Source organism: Anser cygnoides, chromosome 18 (assembly GCF_040182565.1).
Source record: "Anser cygnoides isolate HZ-2024a breed goose chromosome 18, Taihu_goose_T2T_genome, whole genome shotgun sequence".
NCBI classification, from domain to species: Eukaryota; Metazoa; Chordata; class Aves; order Anseriformes; family Anatidae; genus Anser; species Anser cygnoides.
The window spans coordinates 1,932,498-1,953,168 of NC_089890.1; the positions used below are offsets into that span (position 1 = coordinate 1,932,498).

At 68.0% G+C, this 20,671-nt stretch overlaps 5 protein-coding genes across 5 annotated transcripts; 2 read left to right on the forward strand and 3 right to left on the reverse strand.

Moving 5' to 3' along the window:
* Window positions 1–226: 226 nt before the first annotated feature.
* ABHD11 (abhydrolase domain containing 11) lies at window positions 227–2,774 on the reverse strand. Its single transcript, XM_066979595.1, has 6 exons — window positions 2,701–2,774; window positions 2,183–2,318; window positions 1,915–2,088; window positions 1,472–1,642; window positions 1,022–1,203; window positions 227–728 (listed from the first exon to the last, which is right to left on the reverse strand). The coding sequence occupies exons 1-6, from the start codon at window positions 2,760–2,762 to the stop codon at window positions 590–592; spliced, it is 864 nt and encodes a 287-aa protein (XP_066835696.1). The 5' UTR covers window positions 2,763–2,774; the 3' UTR covers window positions 227–589.
* Window positions 2,775–4,770: 1,996 nt separating this feature from the next.
* Window positions 4,771–5,975, reverse strand: CLDN3 (claudin 3). The gene has a single exon (XM_013189258.3). It carries the CDS (start codon window positions 5,866–5,868, stop codon window positions 5,224–5,226), a length of 645 nt encoding a protein of 214 aa, XP_013044712.2. The 5' UTR covers window positions 5,869–5,975; the 3' UTR covers window positions 4,771–5,223.
* A 3,186-nt stretch (window positions 5,976–9,161) lies between these two features.
* LOC106041045 (claudin-3-like) lies at window positions 9,162–17,458 on the forward strand. The gene is made up of 2 exons (XM_013189269.3): window positions 9,162–9,374; window positions 16,504–17,458. The coding sequence occupies exon 2, from the start codon at window positions 16,513–16,515 to the stop codon at window positions 17,155–17,157; it is 645 nt and encodes a 214-aa protein (XP_013044723.2). The 5' UTR covers window positions 9,162–9,374; window positions 16,504–16,512; the 3' UTR covers window positions 17,158–17,458.
* LOC106041034 (claudin-4-like) lies at window positions 12,848–14,454 on the forward strand. Its single transcript, XM_048068082.2, has one exon. It carries the CDS (start codon window positions 12,901–12,903, stop codon window positions 13,528–13,530), a length of 630 nt encoding a protein of 209 aa, XP_047924039.1. The 5' UTR covers window positions 12,848–12,900; the 3' UTR covers window positions 13,531–14,454.
* Window positions 17,459–17,741: 283 nt separating the features above from the next.
* On the reverse strand, window positions 17,742–20,295 carry METTL27 (methyltransferase like 27). The gene is made up of 5 exons (XM_048067922.2): window positions 20,161–20,295; window positions 19,895–20,023; window positions 19,676–19,811; window positions 19,508–19,600; window positions 17,742–19,283 (listed from the first exon to the last, which is right to left on the reverse strand). Exons 1-5 carry the CDS (start codon window positions 20,266–20,268, stop codon window positions 19,045–19,047), a joined length of 705 nt encoding a protein of 234 aa, XP_047923879.2. The 5' UTR covers window positions 20,269–20,295; the 3' UTR covers window positions 17,742–19,044.
* Window positions 20,296–20,671: the final 376 nt, after the last annotated feature.

The window sequence follows — 20,671 nt, forward strand, 5'->3', positions numbered from 1 at the left end:
CCTTGCAGGCCCGCAGCGTTGCCTTGCTCAGGAGGCAGCTCCCTCCATGTCCTCCCACTGCCTGGCGGTGGAGGAAGGATGCGATTCCCTCTGGGAGTCGTGAGGGTTCCTTAAACCCATGTCTAACACCCCAGTCCCACCAGCATCTCCTCAGGTAAGCCAGAGCCCATTCCTGTGCCCACTACTGCTCCCCTTCTCCTCCACAGCCACATCCAAACCGTTCTCCTCCTTGGCATGGAGTCAGGTTTATTGCAAGTTCTGCAGCTCCGCTACCAGGTGGTCTGGCGGTAGGGAAGGAGAGGACTCTCCTGTCCCCTCCTAGTGTCTGAAACACTGCAGTGCACGCAGGCTGCGGCCTGGGCCAGCGCCACGGGTGTCCCAGTGAGCTTGCAGGACAGCTCAGAGGGATGGGCATGGAAGTGTGTCTCAGCTCCGGCTCCACGTGTGTGGGGATGGGAGAAGTCCTAGGACTGCAAAGGGGGCAGCTGGTCCGGGCTGAGCCTCTCTTCCCAGAGCCCAGGAGCCCTGCGCCACTGCCCAGGGCTCCTCAGGTCTCACACGACGCTTGCAGAAATCCTGGTCCCCAGGGCTATGGTGGTGGCAGGAAATTGAGGACAGCGGTGATGAATTCTTCAAATTTATCTTGATGGACTATGTGACCTGCACCTTCGATGAACTGGATATCTGCCTTGGGAAAGAGGCGCTGGATCTCTGGGTAGTCTTTGGAACTGCGGGATGAGTGAACACAAGATGGGAGGTGTGGTCAGAGGTCTGTCCAAATGCCTGCCCTCACACTCCCCAAGCTGAGGGCTATCCCAGGTCTGACCACATCTCCCTTCGCTGCTGGGAAGGCCTGGGGCTGCCCCCAGGTTCCTCCTCGCTCCCCAGCGTGTTGGTGTCACCGGCTGCTGGAGGCACCGGGCTCCCTCCAGGACCTCCCCCCCTCCTGGGACTTCCTCGCACTCTCAGCAGCTGCAGAGGATCACGAGGGGTCAAACCACGGACTTGTTTCCGGTCCCACCTGATATAGGGTGAGTTGGATCCTCCCAAAAAGAGTGTAGGGCCAGGGTACGGCTTGTGGAAGTCAGGAAAGCTCATGATATCTTCCAAGTGGTGGGAGATAGCCTCCAGGTTCACACGCCAGACATAGCGGCCCTCCACCTCCACCAGGTTGGTGAGAAGGAACTGCCTCAGCTGAGGGTGCTGCCGCAAAAGGGGAACGTGCTGGTGGATAACGCTCATCAGTGAGAGCACCGCGCCCTCGGGATGTGCTGGCGCCCTTCGTCGTCCCCTCCAGCCCACCCCGCTTGCCTCACAGGCGCGTCCCCCGGTGCCCTGGCGACCCAGCTGCCCAGGCCAGCACCAAGCTAGCGGGAGTGGGAAGAGCCCGGCAGGGACTGCGGTCCTAAAGCCCTGTGTCCCAGGGACAGGCCGGGAGCAGAAGCCCCGTTCCAGGAGAAGGATTTCCCACCTGGACCGCTGGGCTCAGCTGGCTGTCAGCCAGCTGGCGGGCTGCAGAGCGGGACAGGCCAGCCGGGATGTTCACTGACTTCATGGCGGAGATGTAGGCGGAGAACTCGGAGACGAGCGTGGTTGAGACAGGGCTGATGTCTACGGAGATAAGGCGCTCCACCAGGTCTGGCTGGGGACACAAGCGGGGCACATGGGACGCGAGCCGAGACCTCCCAGCCCCGCTCTGCGCAGCGGGGCCAGGCGCAGGCCTCCCGGCAAGGCTCCCCGAAGGCTTTCAGCCTCCTCCTGCCCCAGCGCAGGGCTCCGCGTGCCTGTCCCCGAGTTCTTCCTTCCCCGCGCCCCAGACCTCCACGCTCCCTCGGGTGCCACCCCTTGCCTTGCGGGTGCCACCCCCTTCCCTCAGCGTCCCCCTCCCGCCGCCGGCCCCGGGTGCCCGCCGACCCGCTGCAAGGCCAGCGCCATGGCCGTCTTGCCGCCCATGCTGTGTCCCAGCACGATGCACTTGCGGATGCCCAGGCGGGCCAGGAGCTGCTGCACGTCCAGGCTCATCGCCTCGTACGTCATCACCGGGCTGTGGGGGCTGCCGCCGTGGTTGCGGGCGTCCAGCGTCAGCACCTGCCGGGGGAGCACCCCCAGTCACGGCGGGCGGCCCGCGGGCCCCTCGCCCCGGGGCGTGGCCCGGGCGGGACCGGCGCTGTCCCGGCCTCACCTGGCCGCCGCTGCGTCGCGCCAGCGCGTTGGCCGCCGTCTGGAGGTTGCCGCGGCTCCCGAACAGCCCGTGGAGCAGCACCAGGGGCGGCCGCGCCCCGGCGGGACCCAGCACCGCGTGGGACAGGGGCACGGCCCTGCGGGGCGGCAGGCGGGGCGGGGCCTGGGGGCGGGGCCTACGGGGGTGGGGCCCGAGGGGGGCGGGGCAGGGAGAGGGCGGGGCACCGGGGGAGGGGCCTAGGGGGGTGGGGCCGCTAAGGGGCGGGGCCTGGGGCCCGGGAAGGGGGCGGGGCCCGGGAAGGGGGCGGGGCCCGGGAAGGGGGCGGGGCCCGGGAAGGGGCGGGGCCCGGGGTGCCCCGCCCACGAGGGGAGTGCTGTGGCCCGGGGGGGCGGGGCCACACGGCAGGGGCGGGGTTATAAGGCGAGGGGGCGGGGCCAAGCGGCGCGCGAAGCCCCGCCCCTCCTCGCGGGGCCCCGCCCTCCCTCCCTCCTTCCCCCCGCGCGCGGGCGGGCCCTTACGTCACGGCGGAGCGGGCGGCGGGCGGCGGCGGGCGGGGGCGGCGGGGCAGGCGGCGGAGCATGGCGGCGGCGGGCGGGGGCGGCGGGGCAGGCGGCGGAGCATGGCGGCGGCGGGCGGCGGGCGGCGCGCGCGGGACGTGACGCGGGGGCGGCGGCCCCGCCCCCGCCGCTGTCCGCGGGCGCCCCCTGGCGGCCGGAGGGGGCGGCGGCGCCGTGACTCAGCGCCGGGAGCGGGCTTCGGGGAACGGGGCCTCGCCGCGCCCCGTGTGTCACCGTGCGTGTGTGTCACCGTGCGTGTGTGTCACCGGGTGTCACCGTGCACCGTGGTGTGCCACCGTGTCCCCCCGTGTGTCACCACGTCACACCGCGTGTCACCGCACGCTGCCCGTCCGACGCCCGGCCCCGTGCAGGCAGCCGGCCCCGTCCCCGTCCCCGTCCCCGTCCCCGTGGGGCTCCGACCCCGTCCCGGAGCTGCGGCCCCGTGGCGGTGACACCGACACTCGGGGGCACGGTGACCGCAGGGGCACCCGCACCCCGCATGCCGCGCAGCACCCCGGGACAGCCCCCACCGCCCCGGGGCCGGCTCAGGCCAGCGCTGCCAGAGGGGGACCGGGGACCGAGGGGGACCGTGGTTGTGCCGTGTCCCGGACCTCCGCCATCCCGGGAACTGCCCCGGGCCTGCCGGGTGCTGCCCGTGCTTTGCTCCCCGTTACACCCCGAGGGGAAACGTGCCGCGGCGGGACGGAGCCGCCGGCTGCGGGCGGCACGTGGGTGCGTGTCGGTGCTCCGCAGCCACGCTCGGATGAACGGCAGGCAGCGCCTCGCCGCACCGGCGACGCCAGCCATCCCGGCCCCGCGGCGCTGCCTTTGTCGCGGAGCCAGCAAGGGGAGAGCCGACACCGGGGGTGGAACCGGGGGGGCGGCCGCGTCCCTCAAAGGCCTCCTTGTGCTCGCTGCAGGCAGCAAGGTCACCGCCCGCCCGCAGGCCACGCGTGCCAGCGCCCCGCTGTCCCCGGGAGCCCCAGGCCGGCCCCAGCCGGGCTGCTCCGCTCCGCAGCGCGGCCGATCCTTATCAGGGCCCAGGTGGGGCCGGGGAACCGGAGCGGTGCAGATCGCCGCGGGCTCGGCCGCACCGACCGCCCCACGCCCCGCCAGGGCTCGGCCTGCCCGGGGGGCGTCGAACCGGGAGCGGCGAAACCGCCTGCTCTGCCCTGCCTCTGGGCAGCGCTTTTCCAAGCGGTGGCGGCGGGACGTGCCCAGTGGGCCGGGGAAGGGGCGAGAGGAGCCGGTGGCCCCGCGCGGGACGGGGCGATGCACCTGCAGCTTTGTCCCTGCTCGCCGGAGCGTGGCGGGAAGGCGGGGGCTCTGCAGTGCCGAGCCGAGCCGAGCCGAGCCGTGCCGCCAGCTGGGAACAGGCGGTACGGGCGGTTGTGCAATGCGGCCTCGCCCCAGCCTTTGCTGGGGGGGAAAGAGCCCGTCTTCCCCTCCGGAGAGCCAGACTTTGTACTGAGCGGGCAGGGAGTGTCAGCAGCAGGATGTGAACGGCTGCTTGGGTGTCTGCGGACCCACCCGCTGCCAGCAGTACCCCTAACAGTGTGTGGGGGGGGGAGCAGCCCTCCCCGGGACCACCAGACCCCAGAAGGGCAGACCCACGGGTCGGGAGGGAGCTGGAGGGGGAGAGAAAGCAAAGAGGGGCTGGGGCACAGGATGGGACTTGGGAGACGCACGTCCCCAGATCTGGTGCTGTGGGGACACTGCTGCTCCTGCGGGGCCGGGGGGGCGTCCCCAGTGCCCCTGGTGGGCTCCGTTCCCGGTGGGGTGGCTCCTGGCGTGGGGACAGCTCTGTGCTCACGCCCCTGTTTGAGGGGACAAAGAGATGGTCCTGGCTGCGGTGGGTTCCTATCCATCCAGGCTCCGGGGCTGGCATTTTCTTCGCTAATTGTGCTAATTAGCTCCACACTTCCAGCCCGCGGGGCTGAAGCTGTTGTCCCGCGGATGGCTCCCACCCCACACGTCCCCCCCCACATCCCACCGGGGAGAGCAGGCGCTGCCGCCCCAAGGACACGCTGCTACCAAAACAGGACACGTTTATTGACAAATGTAACTCGTACAGACCACGCGTAACAGGGAGAGAAGGCGCCTGGCCGGCGGGGGGGCCGGGGGGCCGGGGGCTGGTGGGGCAGGGCACGGGGGCACCGCCGCTTCCGCCTGGCGCTCATGCGAAGAGCTCTCCTGGCAACCCGAAACTGGCTCTGTTTACACGAAACCGTCTGTATTTACACAGCCGCCCGCCCGGCTCCCGCTCCCGCGGCCCAGCCCTGACCCCAGGACCTCTCCCGTCACCCCCCCATCGCCCCCCGCCTCTGCCCGCTCCCGCTGGGGTCGGGGCGCCCTCGGGGACGGGGTCTCTCCCCGGCCCGCGGGGTGGAGGGTCCCCGGCGGCGCCGGTCCCGCCGGACAGGGCTGGAGGTGGGGGTGCGGGTGGCCGAGCCCCTCGGGGGGCCGGGGCGGGGGCGCGGGGGCTCACACATAGTTCCTCTTGTCGTAGCTGGTGACGGCGGAGCGTGGGGCGGAGTAGGCCACTTTGCTGGGCGCGTACCTCTCATCTTTGGGGGGGCAGGAGCAGCAGAGCAGGGACCCCCCGAAGAGCAGCAGCGCGGCGGCCGCCCAGCCGACGTAGAGAGACGTGCCCAGCTCCCTCTTCTGCGCTTCGAGCACCAGCGGGTTGTAGAAATCCCGGATGATGGTGTTGGCCGACCAGGAGACGGGGATGAGGGTCATGATGCCGGAGAGCAGGAAGATGACGCCGGAGACGATGGTGATCTTGGCCTTGGTGGTCTCGTCCTCCACGCAGCGGGTGCACTGGGCGCCCACGATGGCCACCATCAGGCCCAGCACGGCCAGCACGATGGCCACCACCAGGAGGGCGCGGGCGGCCTGCAGGTCCTGCGGCAGCGCCAGCATGGAGTCGTACACCTTGCACTGCATCTGGCCCGTGCTCTGCACCACGCAGTTCATCCACAGCCCTTCCCAGATGATCTGCGCCGTCACGATGTTGTTGCCGATGAAGGCCGACACCCGCCACATGGGCAGCGCGCAGCAGATGATGCTGCACAGCCAGCCCAGCACCGACAGGGCCACCCCACCGATCTCCAGCCCCATAGACATGGTGTCCGGCTCAGCGCGCCCCAGGCGATGGCGGAAAGGAACCCACTGACCGAAACCACCCCGGGCTCCGCTCGCCGCTGCAGCCTTGGGGATCAGCTTACACCTGGGTGCACCTGTGCTTATAAGGGCTGGCGGGGCCGGGGCCGGGCTGCGCTCACTCAGCGCCCGCCCGGGGTGGGGTTTCACCGCCGGACGCTCCTCGCCACTGGCTCGGTCGCAGCGTCCCACACCCTCCCCTTTGTTTGCAGAGATGGCGCTGGCGCAGGGGAGGGAGGGGGAGAAGCCACCTGAGATGGCCACTGCCGGCGGAGGCCTAGTTTCGGGGCGTGGGGCTGGATGGGTGCAATCTGCAGACCCCGGCGTGGAACCAGGAAGCCCGGACAAGGAGCTGGATGGGCTGCGGTGCACGTCCACGGGCTCTGTGTGCCAGCCCCGGTGCCCACCCTGCACCCTGGTGCGGTTTGGGGAGCCCACGTCCACCGCTGCCCCCTCACAACCCTTCCTAAAGGCAGCAGGGCCTGGAAATCCCTGGAAATCCCTTGGCTTTGTGCTTACATGCTGGAGGTGGCCATGGCCAGATCCCGGCCCTGGCCCCTGCTCCGGGCAGCATGACGTGATACGGCACGGCACGGCACGGGTGGGAGCCGTCACTCCCGCAGCCCAGCCTCTTCAGCAGGGATGCTGTAGGTCACAGTCTGTTGTATTTCTGGAGCACCTTATCAGATCTCACGTTTAACATAGTGTCCAAAAGGAAGGGAGTTTATTTAAGATTACAGCCTTGTTGGGTTTTTTATCCGCTCGCAGATTGCCCCTTATCTCACTGTGGCTCAGCGAGAGCAGGGTGCACTCAGGCACCTTTGCATCACCGTGCAAAGTGCAGCCCCTTTGCCTCGCCACAACGCACCCCATGTTGGCAGTCCCCACGCAGCCCCGACCCCACACAGCCCCCATCTCCACCCGTCCCCCCCGTCCTGAGCCCCCGATCCCCCTTGTGCAACGTGGGACGTGCCGGGCTGGGTGTGCCCATGGGGATCCCTGGCCAGGTGATAAACCTCTTTACTCATCCTGCTCAAATGTTTTGTCCTTGAAGGAAGCAGACAGAGCACGTAACACTCTGGCAGCGCCACCCCATCCACCTGGCAGGCCTGGCTGAGTGGCAGCCGGCAACAGAAAAACAAGGCAGGCACGGGCCGGCTGCCCAGGCGTGGTCGCCCCATGAGCAGCCACATCCCGGGGGCCACTGTCCCCCAAAAGAACCACCCCAAGGCGGTGGGGTGCTGCTGTGCATGCGGCTCCCCCAGCCCTTGCACGGCTGTTTGACCAGAGTGCTACAGGTATTTCCAGCCCCCCACCCCAGGAATGCGCTCGCCCCCCCCTCTGCAGCCGGACACGCCGAGCGAGTGCCCGCGGGCTTGCTCCAGCCTGTTCCTGGCCGCTGCCGAGGGCTCCCCTACAACTCATTAACTACTCAAGAGCGCGGCGCGCAGCGGGTGCTGGCAGCCTGTGCCGCACCAGAGCCCCCCCCCCACTCCAGTACCCAGGACCCCAAAGGCAGGGGGCCCTGACCCAGCTGTTTCCCACAGCACCCCGACACCCCCAGTCTGGCTGGGTCAGCTTCTGCCACCCCACGGCACCCCAGTGCCCTGTGCCTGGGTGCCTCTGGCACCGTGCTGTGCCGTGGCACCCTGTGCCTGGCCTCCACCACCCCGTGGCACCCTGACACCCCTTATGCAGCAGGGTCAGCCTGCCGCCCCACGGCACCCCACGGCGGGCTGGGGTTGGTGGCCGGGCCGGGTACCCGGGGCACTGGGGGGGTTCTGTGCAAGCAGCAGGCAAGGGGGCTTGCACCTGGTGAGGTGCTGCTGGGGGCGCCCAGCCCTCGGGGTGACAAAGCACGGCACAGACGGGCATGTCCCCGGGCAGGTGGCAGTGGTGACAGGGCTGGGGCACCCCGGGGACACACAGCCGGGTGCTGGCAGTGCAAAACCTCTGCCGGCTGCGGCCCCGGCGTGCAGGGGTGCACAGGTGCAGGCTGCACGGGGGCCAATGTGCACACACCCAAACACACGCACCCCCTGCTGGCTGGGATGCACAGACACACGGCTGCACAGACAGACGGACACACAGAGGCAGACAGACAGACACAGGCAGACAAAGGCGCACACACACACACACAGAGGGCCACACGGACAGACGGACGGACTCAGAGGTACACAAGCACACGCGCAGACAGGCACGCACAGGTACACACACACACAGAGGTGCGGACAGACAGACACACAGGTACGCACACACAGACACATACAGGGACAGAATCCCAAACACACCAACACTCAGATGTGCTCACACGGGTGCTTGCACACCTGTGCACACACACAGCCACCCTCACAAGTGCGCACACCCACAGGGGAACGTGCCCCGGACGCAGCCCTGCGTGCACGCGCCAGGCTGCGCAGGCACAACGGGGAGCAAAAGCACTCACAGACAGGTGCACGCACACACACACACACATGCGCATGCCGGCGGCGTGCGTGCGCAGACGAGCACCCAGCGGTGCACGCGCGGCTGCGCAGGTGCAGGGGAAACACCTAGGTCAGGGCCGTGGGGCAGGGGAATACCCCACGCAGAGCTGTGGGGCAGGGGCCACCGGGTCAGGACCGGGGTGACGGGTCCCCTGGCCCTGCAATCAGCCCCCACGCGCCGCGCTGCCTCCCCCCCTCATCATCCCAAATTGCCCAAAGTACAAGCTGTGCTCGCGCTGCGCTGCCGGCCTGGGGCAGCGGCAGCTGCCTGACTCACGGCGGAGGAAGGGGCAAATCACCAGGGTTTCGGGGTGCCGGCCGCCACACGCTTCGGGGTGCATTCCTGTGGCGAGGAATTCGGCTTGCTGGTGTTTAACCAAAACAGCCGAGGGGGCTGGCATCTCTGCGGGGTCCCAGATGTGCCTGAAGCCCCTCTTCTCTCCCCTTGCTGCTGGGAAGTGAGGGGGCGCATCACCCGCAGTGGGTCCCTGTGGTGGGAACAAGGGGGGGATGCATGGTGACATGGGGACAGAGGTGATCCCGAATGAAGGCCAGACTGAGGGGTGTGTGAGCATCGCCGTGGTGGTGGCCCTTCTCCACGAGCACCTACGCTGGCAGGGGGACAGCCACCGCAGGTGGCCCAGGGGACCTGTCCCCGTTCCTGTCCCCATGTGTATCTCGCACTGGGCAGGAGCTCTGGCTGCCCCAGGGCGGGTGACAGCAGGAGGTGACAGCAGAAACTGCCCCGGGCACTGCGGGGCCGCATCCCGCTCACGTGCGCGGTGCGGCCAGCGCGGGGCTTGGGGTGTTCCTCCTGGTTGTGGTCGCGGCGGGGCCGGCGCCTTCCCCCCCGGGGCAGCGGGGCCGGGGCGGTGAGCGCTGCCTCGCCCGCTTATATTTCAGGCGCGGGGCTGCAGGATCTGCCCCGGCCAGGGCACACAGGCGTCCCATTGTTGAAGCCCCTTCGGCGGCGGCGGGGAGCAGGTAAGGCGGCTCCAGCATCAATGGCAGCTCTGTCTGGCGGCGGGGCGGGGACGGGGCTGCCGGCAGCGCGGCACACAGGGTGCCGGGGCTGCGGGGCACTGGCCGGCGGGGCCTGGCAGGGGGCTGGCGGCACGCCCCAGCCACCCTAAATCTCGGCACACCTGGGACACCCCCAGCCCTATGGGCTCTGAGTGGTTCTTTGTCTTGCCCAGGCTTTGCTGAGGGCACGACCCCCCCGAGCATCACCCATGTGCGGACCCCCCCCCCTTACACCTGCCATGCCACATCAGAGGTGTTCCTTTCCCAGGACGGGGCCGTCAGCTCACACGTCCCTTTGACTCACCAGTGCTTTTGCCCATTTTTGGCTGCTTTTTTGCTCAGCGAACGGATAGGGATTTTATTTTCTTGGAGACTAGGGACTAAAGGTCCTGTTTCTGGCAGCAGCTCCCTTGCACGGTGCTTTCCATGAGTGTCTGGGCTGTGCTGAGTTAATAGACCTTTGCTTTCAGGTAGAGGAAAACAACCTTAGTGTGCACATTTCAGTTGGTCAGGGGGTTTATGTCAGGCAAGAACTTTTTGGGAACATTGAGTCTCCAATGAGCGAGGCGGCGTGTGGGTAACTAATCCCTCGCCGCCCCGTGTGCGCCCTGGGGAGAGGCTGCTCAGCTCTGCGCCAGCTCCGCTGCAGCTCCCGGCCCTGCCCGGCTCCCCTCTGCCCGTCTTTTTGGGACCTCGAGGTATTTGTGGCGCTGGCGCGGTGAGGTCTTGCACTGGGAGCAAATGCAGGGGCAAGGGAGAGGGGGAATTGCCACCCGTGACCCACGCAGGGACATCTGCCAGCCCTGTCCCTGCAGGGTGTCCTCTGCCCGGCACAAGGTCAGGGACTGTGCCAGTCCCTCCGTGCCACCAGCGCTGAGCATTGCGGCGACTGCAGGTTTAATGCCTGGTCCCCTGTCCCTGCCCCAGGGTGGCCTCACGGGGATGCAGCACGTCTCTGTCCTGCCGCAGCAAGGGGGATCCACGGGGAGCATTTTATGAGCCACCATGGGAGGTGCCCTCTGCCCTCTCCAAGCCCTTTGGGGTGCACTGGAGCGAGGACAGCAGCTCAGTCCCCCCTGACCCGCGAATCCCATGGGATTCGGGGCAAGGCAACCACACTCAGCTGGTGCCAGGCGAAACCCCAGGACAGACTGAGCACCCCATTTTGGTGTGGAGGAGTTCCCTGAAGTCCAGCTAGGCTGTGTCCCCAGTGGGGTGGCATCCTCTGGCGCAGTGTGAGGTGGGACGCTGCTGCAGGGGTCAGCTCCGCTGCTTCCCGCTGAGCCCTGTGTCCGTGTGTCCTGCTGGCCTCCGCGGCACTGCTGGGGACATGGGGCCGGCTGTGTTGGCTGGGGGACGTGGGGGAGGGCACGAGGGCTGTTTCTTGGTGACAGACACCACTTTGAGGACATGTCGCATTCTGGCTTTAATTACAGTAATCAGCTGTCAAATGGGCACGCTGGCGCCTGCTTTGGCTCCGAGGGTGAGGGCGAGCTGCCCCGTGCCTGTCTCAGCGCAGGCGCTGGATGCGCTGCGCGTGGCAATGTCCCGCTCCCCACCTTGCCATTTGTCCCCAGCCCGGAGGCACCTGTGGGGACACGGCCCACACGGGCCGAGGTTGTGCTATGGAGGTGTGTGCACGCATGTGTGCGTGCTTGCCTCCAACCCCAAATGATGGTGTGGTTAAAGCAGCTGGCTGGGCGGCGAAGCCACATCCAGCCTGGGGCAGGATTCGGCCCCGGTGCTGCATCCCTGGAAGGGTGCCCCGGCCAGGGGATGCTCTGGTCCCTGCCGCCGCCCCGCTGATTAAAGGGAGCCCTGACCGCGGCGCTCGGCCCTTTGGCTCGAGGGTGGGCGCGCTGGTATGCCAGCAATGTGGGTGCTCCAGATGGACAGACGGACACGGGAGCGCCCCGGCATCTGGGTGGCTCCCCTGAAACAGCACAGGGATCGGACAGGGGGCTCTGCAGCGAGACCCAAGTGTCCCTGAGTGCCTGAGCTCTGCCCTGCCTGCATGGACACCTGTGTCCCCAGCCACAGTACTGGTGGCATCCTCGTGGCACCACCCTGCATGGACCACCAGGCTGCTGTCACCTCCCTGCCACGGCCACGGCTCGTCCCATCGTGAGTGTGGCTGTGCATTAGAGCAGGAGCCTTCTCTGTACAAATGCCCAGAGATGCCCCAGCATGGTCAGAAGTGGCTCAAGAACCCGTCATGCCGAACAATTAGCACAAGCAATTATATCATATCAGCAAGCCACCATCCCACTTCTTGGCAGGTTGGAGGATGCAGCACCTGGTGGGGGCTGGCTCTTCCCCCCCCTGCAGCCCCACGGGGCTTTCCTGATACCTTATCCACGCGGTGCCTGCATGCTTGGAAAAACAAAGATAGTCTCAGGCCCTGTTATCTCTCCCAGAGATTAAGCTGGAAGGGGAACAGTGCACTGCCTGTCTGTCTGTCCTTGCGGGCTGTCTGGCTTCAGGCTGTGCCTCTGCACAGGATGGAGTTGGGCGGACAAGATGGGCTTTGGAGTGGGCAGGCAGGAGACGGGGGCTGGGGGATTAAAAGGGGAGAGGTCGGGCAGAGCCCTAAGTATTGGTGTCTGCTGGTGGAAATGCCCCCAGCACCATGTGGCCTGCTGTGCTCAGCACCCCGGTCCCCACTTGGTGCCACTGTGGCACCGGGGCACTTCGAGGTGGTTGCAGAACGATGCTGGCGTCTCGGCACCATGTGCCTGGTCCAGCTAAGCCCAGGCTGGGGCTGGGGGCTGCCATGTGAATGCTGGCTGCGGGGACGGTGATCAGGGCTTTGGGGTCTGCCCCTTGCCTTGCCCCAGGCAGCGCCATCTCTGCTCCGCGGCAAGCCGGCAGCAGCTCCGACCGGTTTGTGGGTCTTGGCGACGGGCGGCGGCACCTCCTGCCTGAGGCCAAATGGAGGGAAGGGAAGCGCTCGTCAGACGCCAAGGAACAAACAAGAGCCGCTTGTGCCCTGCCCGGCGTGGAGCCCAGCAGCAGGGCTGGCACAGCTGCTGCTCCCTGGCATGGGGCCTATGGCAGACGGGGCAGGAGCAGCCACTGGGGGGAAACCGGGGCACAGAAGCGTGGAGGCATCCATCCAGGTCATGGAGAAGAAGGGGCTGGGAGTGATAGCGGAGAAATCCCCATCCCGGATGCTGCCTATTCCCCTACAGCACCCCAGGGTGAGCTGCAGGGCCTGCCCTGGCCCTACCTGGGCATCTCCCTGTCTGCCCACGGGCAGCATGTGGCCGCAATCCTGCACCTGGGTGGCCTCATCCTGGCCACCGTGGGAGCAGCAGGGATATTAGGTGTCATGGCTGTGGGGAGAAATGCGAGCAGAGGAATCCCGGGAAACTGGTTTTACCCCTTCATCCAGTGCCGGCGGGATGGCTCCTCCCTCGGCGAGGGCATATAACGCCCGCCATGGTCCCGGCGGGCGGCACTGCGCGCAGGCACACGCCGGCGAGCGATGGCCTCCATGGGGCTGCAGGTGCTGGGCATTGCCCTCTCCGTCATCGGCTGGCTGGCCTCCATCCTCTGCTGTGCGCTGCCCATGTGGCGGGAGACGGCCTTTGTGGGCAACAACATCGTGGTGGCACAGATCATCTGGGAAGGGCTGTGGATGAACTGCGTGGTGCAGAGCACGGGCCAGATGCAGTGCCGGGTGTATGACTCCCTGCTGGCGCTGCCGCAGGACCTGCAGGCCGCCCGCGCGCTGGTGGTGGTGGCCATCGTGCTGGCCGTGCTGGGCACCCTGCTCGCCGTCGCCGGCGGCAAGTGCACCAACTGCGTGGAGGACGAGACCGCCAAGGCCAAGGTCATGATCCTCTCCGGTGTCACCTTCATCATCGCCGGCGTGCTGATCCTCATCCCCATCTCCTGGTCGGCCAACTCCATCATCCGGGACTTCTACAACCCTCTGGTCGCTGAGTCCCAGAAGCGGGACCTGGGCTCATCCCTCTACGTGGGCTGGGCTGCCTCCGCGCTGCTGCTGCTGGGGGGGGGCATCCTGTGCTGCACCTGCCCGCCGCGGGGCGAGAAGCCCTACTCTGCCAAGTACACAGCGTCCCGCTCGCTGCCGGCCAGCAACTACGTCTAGGAGCCGCTCCCCGCGCCCCGCAAGCACCCTGGCGCCTCTCCCACCCAGACCCACCGCCGCCCCGCTGCGCCCACCCAGGCACCACGGGTGAATCCTGGGGGGGATGCCCCCAGGGCATCCCACGGCCCCACGGGGGGGCTGGGTTGGGGCCGGGTGCCGGGGCTGCGCGGAGGGGCCGGTGTGAGGGAGGGCAGACAGAGCCGCCTTTGTTCGCCTGTGGATTGAAGCTGGTTCTTTAATCCCGTCCGGGACGGGGAACAAAACGTTGCTGTCCTGGCTGCCTGCCCCGCTCCCCCCCGCGGCTCGGGGGCACCCGCAGCATCTCCTTGGTGAAGGAGCCCCGGCTGCCGGTATCGGGGTGTGCCGTGCCGTGGCACAGCCCTGAGCGCTGCGGGGTGCCCGTCCCGTGGGTGACACACGGCTCCGCGCCCTGCGCGGCTCTGGCCGGGGGACTCGCCCAAACGCCGCTGCGGAGGCCGGGAAAACCCCAGGACGTGTCCTTAGGTCACCACGGGGCAGCGGGGACAGCAAACCTGTCCCACGTGGTCAGGGGACGTGGAGGCTCAGCAAACCCCGGCACGGTCTTGAGGGGTGGCTGGGGTGCTCTTACCCCCTGTGCCTTGTAGTTTTACTTTGACCTACTTTCAGCATTTTTGCGTAGCTCTATGCGCGTGGAATCTCTCTCGGCAGCTCCCCGGGGCGCGGGCATCATTATCCTGGGAGTGGGAAGGCAGCGGCCGGGCTGGGAGAACCGGTCGGGGAGGCGGGAGGGGAGCAGGCGGTGCGCGGGGCTCTGCACCGGGCTTCTCACCCCCGCCGCGGGGCAGGAGCCGGGGCGGCCCGGGGGGGCTCACGGTGCCCCCGGCTGTGGCAGTGCCTGTTCCTGTGTCGCAGCCATCCCACATTAAACGGCAGCTGCTCGGACCCCGCTCTGCTCCGTTGTCTTTATCCTCTGGCCTCAGTGGCGGGGCAGCCTGCGGGGCCTCCGCTGCGGACCCCACACCTGGAGAACACTAGCCTCAAACACCCCAAAAGCTGCTCTCCGGAGGGCCAGCACCAGCCTCCCCCGGGCTGGGGCCTGGGGCCAGCCTCTCTCTTCACCCCTGGTCCAGCCTTGGCATCCCTGCCGTGGCCGTGCTCCCCTCCTGGGCCACCGGGGGACCCCTGGAGGTGACAGCGGGTGCCTCGAAGGTGAGATGCCTTCACGGCGCCAGGCGTGGTGGCGGGGCCGCCCCACGCTATCGCAGGGCCCCAGGCATCGGGACCGGCATCGGGCGCTGCTCCTGCCCGACCGGCCACGCCGAGCAGGAAGGAGGTGGCGGGCGCCAGCCGGGACGTGGGACGGCGGGAGGGGTGCGCTGGCATGGCCCCGCGCCCTGGGGCCACCCGAGAGCACCTGGGGCCAGCGTGGGTGACACCGGGTGTTTTGCCTGTTTGTCTTCCAGCACTGAAACCGTGCCGGTGCGTGGCCGGCCTGTGGCCAGCCCTGGGAACATCCTGTGTGTGCACCTCGGGGTATATGGGGACAACACCTGCTGCCCACCATGGGGGCTCCCGAGCTGTGGGGCTCTGGGTGCTTCTTGGGTTTGGAGGCTTTGAGAGCTCCTGGTTCATGCCCATCCTTTGCTGGGAGGGGGGGATGGAAGTGGGGAGCCCAAACGCTCCCACAGAGCTGGGAAAGGCAGTGGATGGGCAAGAATGGGAGCGCGATGGTTGCCGTGAGTCCCTGGTGCAGACGTCCGTGGTGATGGTGACACTTGCTGGAGCAGCCCCACCAGCCTGGGACCCGCTGGCTGCAGAGGACATCTAGGATGGCTTCCCATCATCCCAACCCCTGGCCTCTTCCATTTTCTGGGAGAAAGGGACTTTATTTTTGGCCCAAAGGGCCTAACGCAGAGCCCCAGCTCGGCCAGGCGCCTGCCACAGCAGGGGTGCCAATGGGTGAGAGGTGCCGGGGAAGGACGGAAGCACAGCTGTGCAGGAGAGGCCGCAGAAACCGAAACCGGGACTGGAGAAACTGCGGTGAAACCTGCAACAGCCTCAGGGTGTGCCAGGCACAGCCGATACCTGCTGCCACACCGGGACCATAAAAACTCGGCTGGTCCCGGCCGCCAAACGCGGGTCCTGGCCCCTGGCGGGGAGGTGCAGGCAGCCCGGGGTCTGCTCCGCGTGGGGCCGAGCAGCGATTTGGGATGAGCCCAGGGACCATGGCATGGTGCAGCGGTCGGTGCCCCTGTTGTCCCCCCATCCAGGGAGCAGCACCCCCTGTATCCAGCTGTCCACGGTGCCCCACTCTGTAGTCAGCTATGAGGGTTTGACCAGCCCCAGTTCATCCCTGGGCTCCCTGTGCTGCTTGTCTGGAGAAAAAGGAGCCGGTATCTCTGAAAGTGCTGAGCCCTGCAGTCGGTATCAGGGACAGACCTGGGCTCGCGCCCATTCCCAGCGCCCCAGACAGGAAGCCCCAGGTCCAAAGGGGCAGAGTGCGCCGAGGGCAGAGTGAAGCCTGTAGGAGCCGGCAGGGCCGGTAGGCGATGGGGCAGAGCCCGGCGCAGCTGTGGGGTGGGAGCCCTGCCCTGATGGGCACAGCGAGCCCTTGTCCTGCTCCCCAAAAGCCTTCCTCCCCATAATGCGCCCTGCACTGGCATGGTTCAGCTGGGATGGGGCAACCACACACAACTGCCTTGTGCTGTGGGGTCATTTTGAGTGAAAACATGACTTGCCTGGGCTCCTGCAGCTCAGTCTCCTCACGGCAGTATGTGTGCCCGTGCTGGCCTGCAGCAATGCTCCCTGCAGCACAAGTGTCCCCGTGCTGCTCTGCAGCAATGCTCCATGCAGCACGTGTGTCCCCGTGCTGGCCTGCAGCCGTCCCCATGTGGATGGGAGCAGGATGCACCCAGCCCGAAGGCACCACCCTTCAGAGAGCCAGCCCGGCTCTGGAACCCCGCATGTGATGGCTGTGCCCTGTCCCTGCAGGTGCTGGCGATGGCGACGATGACGATGCAGCTGGGCGGGCTGGTGCTGGCCGTGCTGGGCTGGCTGGGCTCCATCCTCACCTGTGCCCTGCCCATGTGGAAGGTGACGGCCTTCATCGGCTACAACATCGTGGTGGCCCAGGTCTTCTGGGAAGGGCTGTGGATGAACTGCGTGTATGAGAGCACGGGGCAGATGCAGTGCAAGGTCTACGACTCCCTGCTGGACCTCACCTCCGACCTGCAAGCCGCCCGTGCCCTGGTGGTCACCTCCATCATCGTGGCCTTCTTCGCCCTCCTCACCGCCATCTCGGGTGCCGACTGCACCCGCTGTGTGGAGGACAAGAACTCCAAGACGCGCGTCTCCATCGTGGCAGGTGCCATCTTCGTCCTGGCTGGCATTGTGCTGCTCATCCCTGTGTCCTGGTCCGCCAACAGCATCGTCACCAACTTCTACAACCCCATGGTGCCCGAGGCCCTGAAGAGAGAGCTGGGGGCTGCCCTCTACATCGGCTGGGCCTCCAGTGCCCTACAGCTCTTCGGCGGGGGCATCCTGTGCTGCTCAGGGCCCCCATCCCAGCGGGATCACTACCCCAAGAAGTACCGAGCGGTGAAGAGCTGCAGCCCCATGGGCTACCCCATGAAAGACTATGTGTGAGCTGCCTGCCCTGGGCGCCAGCCCGTGGGGACAGGCCCGCGGTCCCCAGCCTGCCCACATCCAGCACCCCCTGCCCATGCACCCCGTTCCCACAATGGCTGCGTCCCCGTCCCGGCCCCCCTGGCGCTTTGCCCTGCCCGCAGGCTGTGACAACGTGTGGCCCTGTCCCACTGCCAGCCCTGCTCCCCTCAGGTGAGGGGACGGATCCTGCCCACCGCCCCCAGGACGCGGGCAGGGGCTGTGTTCGTGCTGGGTGCTGCCGCCGGCTCCCGGCCCCCATAAAGGTCTCGGTGCCACCGAAGCTGCCTGGGCTCATTTTAAAGCTGCGTTGTGGGGGGACAGTGACAATTCCCATGGCTCTTGCACCCCTGTGGCCAGCTCGGGGAGGGGCTGTCCTGGCACACCCCCATGTCCCCATGAGGATGCAGCAGTTGCCAGCCAGGGTGCTCCCCATGCAGGAGCAGGGAAACTGAGGCAGGAAGAGGGGTGGGCCCAAATCCCCCTCCCCCCCCACCTCCTGGTCACCCTCCCCACCCCGCAGGATGGCCGGTGGCCCCACGCGAGGGAATAACACGCCCCAGATATGCAGCACAGGCAGGGTTTATTTGACAGCCAAGCATGGGATGGGGACAGCCACGGCCCCTTGGTCAGGGCAGCACTGGGGACAAAGAGACAGTGCCTGTGACACAGAGGGGAGGTGGGCACCATGACACCAGGACACGGGGGGACAACACAGACCAGCCAGGAGGGGTGACAAGTGCCCATTTTTACAGCGGGTATTGCGGTCCTCAAAACACATTCAGGGCACCCAGCCCGGGGCGCTTGGCTGTCCCCAAAGCCCTGGGACAGGGGCGAGGGCTCACAGGGCTCAGCCGCCGGTTTGGTTGCACCGGGATGGGCACCGAGCGCTGGATACGATCAGAGCCCAGCGCGGACGGCAGGGCTGCCACCTCCCAACGGGGCTGAGCTCCAGGAAGGAAGGAGATCACCCGATCCCCACATCCATGGGAATGGGACAAGCAGCAACAGGTCTGGGGAAGGAAGAAAGAAAGATCCCAGCAAGAGATTTGGGTAAAAAACTTCCCAAGGAAGGACTGGAGGAGGAAGGGGTGGAGGCACCATCACAAGGGGCTTGGGGAACAGGACGGGCAGGAGATGCCAGGGCGGCTCCTGGGTGGGGAGCAGCCACCAACTCCCGAGGTCTCTTCCAGGTTCATTTTCCACCCAGACCATTAACTACAAAGCTGTAGGAAAATGAGAGCTTAAGCAGGGATGAAAGGCTGATGTGGTGCTCGGAAAGCTTCTCCAGCTGGGCGTTGTGCTGGCACAGCTGCTCCGGGTTCAGACGGGGCTCCGGCACCTTGGGGCACAGTGGTTTAGCTCCTGGGGGGGGGGATGAACAGGGGGACAGCAGGTTGTGGTGATGGGGACCCATCAGCAACAGTCCCCAGGCAGAGGCCTGGGGTCTGGAGCAGGGAAGATGAAGAAGGATCCAGATTTTGACCACGGCCACGTGGGAGGTGGGCACAGTGGGGAGGAGACAGCCCAGACAGGAGGTGGCTCTGCCCAGTCAGATGGAGCTGCAAGATGTCACAAAGAGCTGCGAGATGGGACAGCAAAGACAAGGACCAAGGCACCTGAATGTCAGGGCTAACGGGGGTGCCCAGAAGACCCTGATGAAACCTGGAGGCCCTCCCTGAGCTGAGGAGCAGGTCCCCAGGGCTCAGACCCGAGGGGAGGAGATGGGGAAGGAAATGGGGAAGTTTGGGCTCTGAATGCGTCGCTGTGTGGGAAGGGGGTGGCATGGCTGCGCGGGGCAGGGGACACGCAGGGTGACATCGTGCAGGGCACCAGGCTCAGCCCCCTTCCCCAGTGCTTTTTCAGCTCTCAGCCCTCCTCGAGAGGTGGGACGGGGCACTTGCGATAGATGTAGACCACGCCGGAGATGTAGCCAGTGCCCTGGACGCTCTCCTCCTCCTCGGTGGCCCTCTCCCAGCGCTCCACCTCCTGGGCCAGGACCTTCTGCCAGGCCCCCTGCTGCTCCAGCCGCTGCAGCGCTGCCTCCAGCTCCGCCTTGTAGCGCAGGTTCGAGGGGTTGCTCCTGGTGGTCAGACACAGGAAGCCCCCTGCCCGGACAAGGGATGGGGTGACGGGGCCCCCGCTGTGCCGTGTCACCCGGGGGTGGCAGCGGGTCACGAGTGCCACTGCCCTGACCCCTGGCTTGGACCCAGCTGGCCGGGCCGCCAGCGTGTGACCCCGTGCCCGTGGGGACGAGGCCACGTCCCGGCCTGCCCGTACCCGGGCGGGGGTACCCGTCCCATGGGGACCACGTCCCATGGGGCCACCTCACCTGGCTTGGTGACACGCAGCAGCTCCGGCAGCGCCGAGCACGGCACCTGCCCCTCGCCGAGGGCCCCCACCACCGTCACCGCGTCGTAGTGCTCTGCGGGGGCCCCGTGTCACCGGCCCCGCGGGGACCCACAGCGGCCCCCGCCGCCCCCCCGGTGCCGGCCGTTACCTGCGGGCCCGGGCAGCGGCTCCCGGCCCAGCACGCAGCGCTGCAGCTGCCGGTACAGCCCCGTGCCCCGCGCCCGCTCCAGCATCCCCGCGCTGCCGTCCACGCCGTGCAGGCAGCCGAACCCGCGGCGCTGCAGCTGCGGGGACGGACGGGCGGCGCCGTTACCCCGCGGCCTCCGGGCCTCCCGCTCCTCCCGTCCCGTCCCGTCCCGTCCCGTACCTCCCGCGCTACGAGCCCGGTGCCGCAGCCCACGTCCAGCACCCGCGCCCCGGCGGGCGGCGCGGGGAAGGCGAAGGCGAGCGAGGCGGCGGCCAGGTGCGGCGCCCGGTACTCCAGCGCGGCCACATCCTGCGGGACGGGGCGGTCAGCGGGGCGGCCGGCGGGGCGCCGGGGGGGAACCGGTCCCGGTGCCGGGGAGGTGCCGGTGCCGGTGCCGGGCTGTTCCCGGTGCCGGGGGGCTCCCGGCGGGTCCCGCCGCCCCGCACCTGCTCGTAGCGGCCGGCCCAGCCGTCGTACCGCCGCAGCAGCTCGGGCAGCGCCGCGCCGCCGTGCACGGCCCGGACGCGCTCCCGCACCCCCGCCGGCGGCAGCATCGCCCCGCGCCGCCGCGCCCCGCCCCGCGCCGCCATTGGCTCCGCGCCCCGCCCCGGGCACGCCCCCAGCCCCCTATTGGTCCCGCGAGCGGGGAGGACACGCCCCCCAGCGCCCCATTGGCTGCCGCCGCCGCGCCGGTGTTCGGGCGGGAGCCGCGGGGCGGGAGCGAGCGGCACGGGGGGACACGGAGCGCGCCCGGCGGGGGGCAGCCGGCACCCGGGGGCGCATCGGGCAGGGGGACACCGAGCCCCAGGGAGGGGACATCGCGTGTCCCGTGGAGGGGACACCCAGCGCCCCGGGAGGGGACACCCAGCGCCCCATGGAGGCGACACCCAGAGCCCCCGGGTCGCCAGGTGCCGGTGTCACCGCAGTGCCACCGGGCCTGTCTCAGCCGCTGCTGCA

Coding starts and splice junctions, on each gene's coding strand:
- ABHD11 (XM_066979595.1), bottom strand. CDS start 2,762: ATGCTCCGCCGCCTGCCCCGCCGCCCCCGCCCGCCGCCGCCCGCCGCC. Junction 2,089..2,182: donor CGCGACGCAGCGGCGGCCAG/GTGAGGCCGGGA, acceptor CTCCCCCGGCAG/GTGCTGACGCTGGACGCCCG. Junction 1,643..1,914: donor TGGCGCTGGCCTTGCAGCGG/GTCGGCGGGCAC, acceptor TTGTGTCCCCAG/CCAGACCTGGTGGAGCGCCT.
- CLDN3 (XM_013189258.3), bottom strand. CDS start 5,868: ATGTCTATGGGGCTGGAGATCGGTGGGGTGGCCCTGTCGGTGCTGGGC.
- LOC106041034 (XM_048068082.2), top strand. CDS start 12,901: ATGGCCTCCATGGGGCTGCAGGTGCTGGGCATTGCCCTCTCCGTCATC.
- LOC106041045 (XM_013189269.3), top strand. CDS start 16,513: ATGGCGACGATGACGATGCAGCTGGGCGGGCTGGTGCTGGCCGTGCTG.
- METTL27 (XM_048067922.2), bottom strand. CDS start 20,268: ATGCTGCCGCCGGCGGGGGTGCGGGAGCGCGTCCGGGCCGTGCACGGC. Junction 20,024..20,160: donor GGGCCGGCCGCTACGAGCAG/GTGCGGGGCGGC, acceptor CCCGTCCCGCAG/GATGTGGCCGCGCTGGAGTA. Junction 19,284..19,507: donor GCTGCGTGTCACCAAGCCAG/GTGAGGTGGCCC, acceptor TTGTCCGGGCAG/GGGGCTTCCTGTGTCTGACC.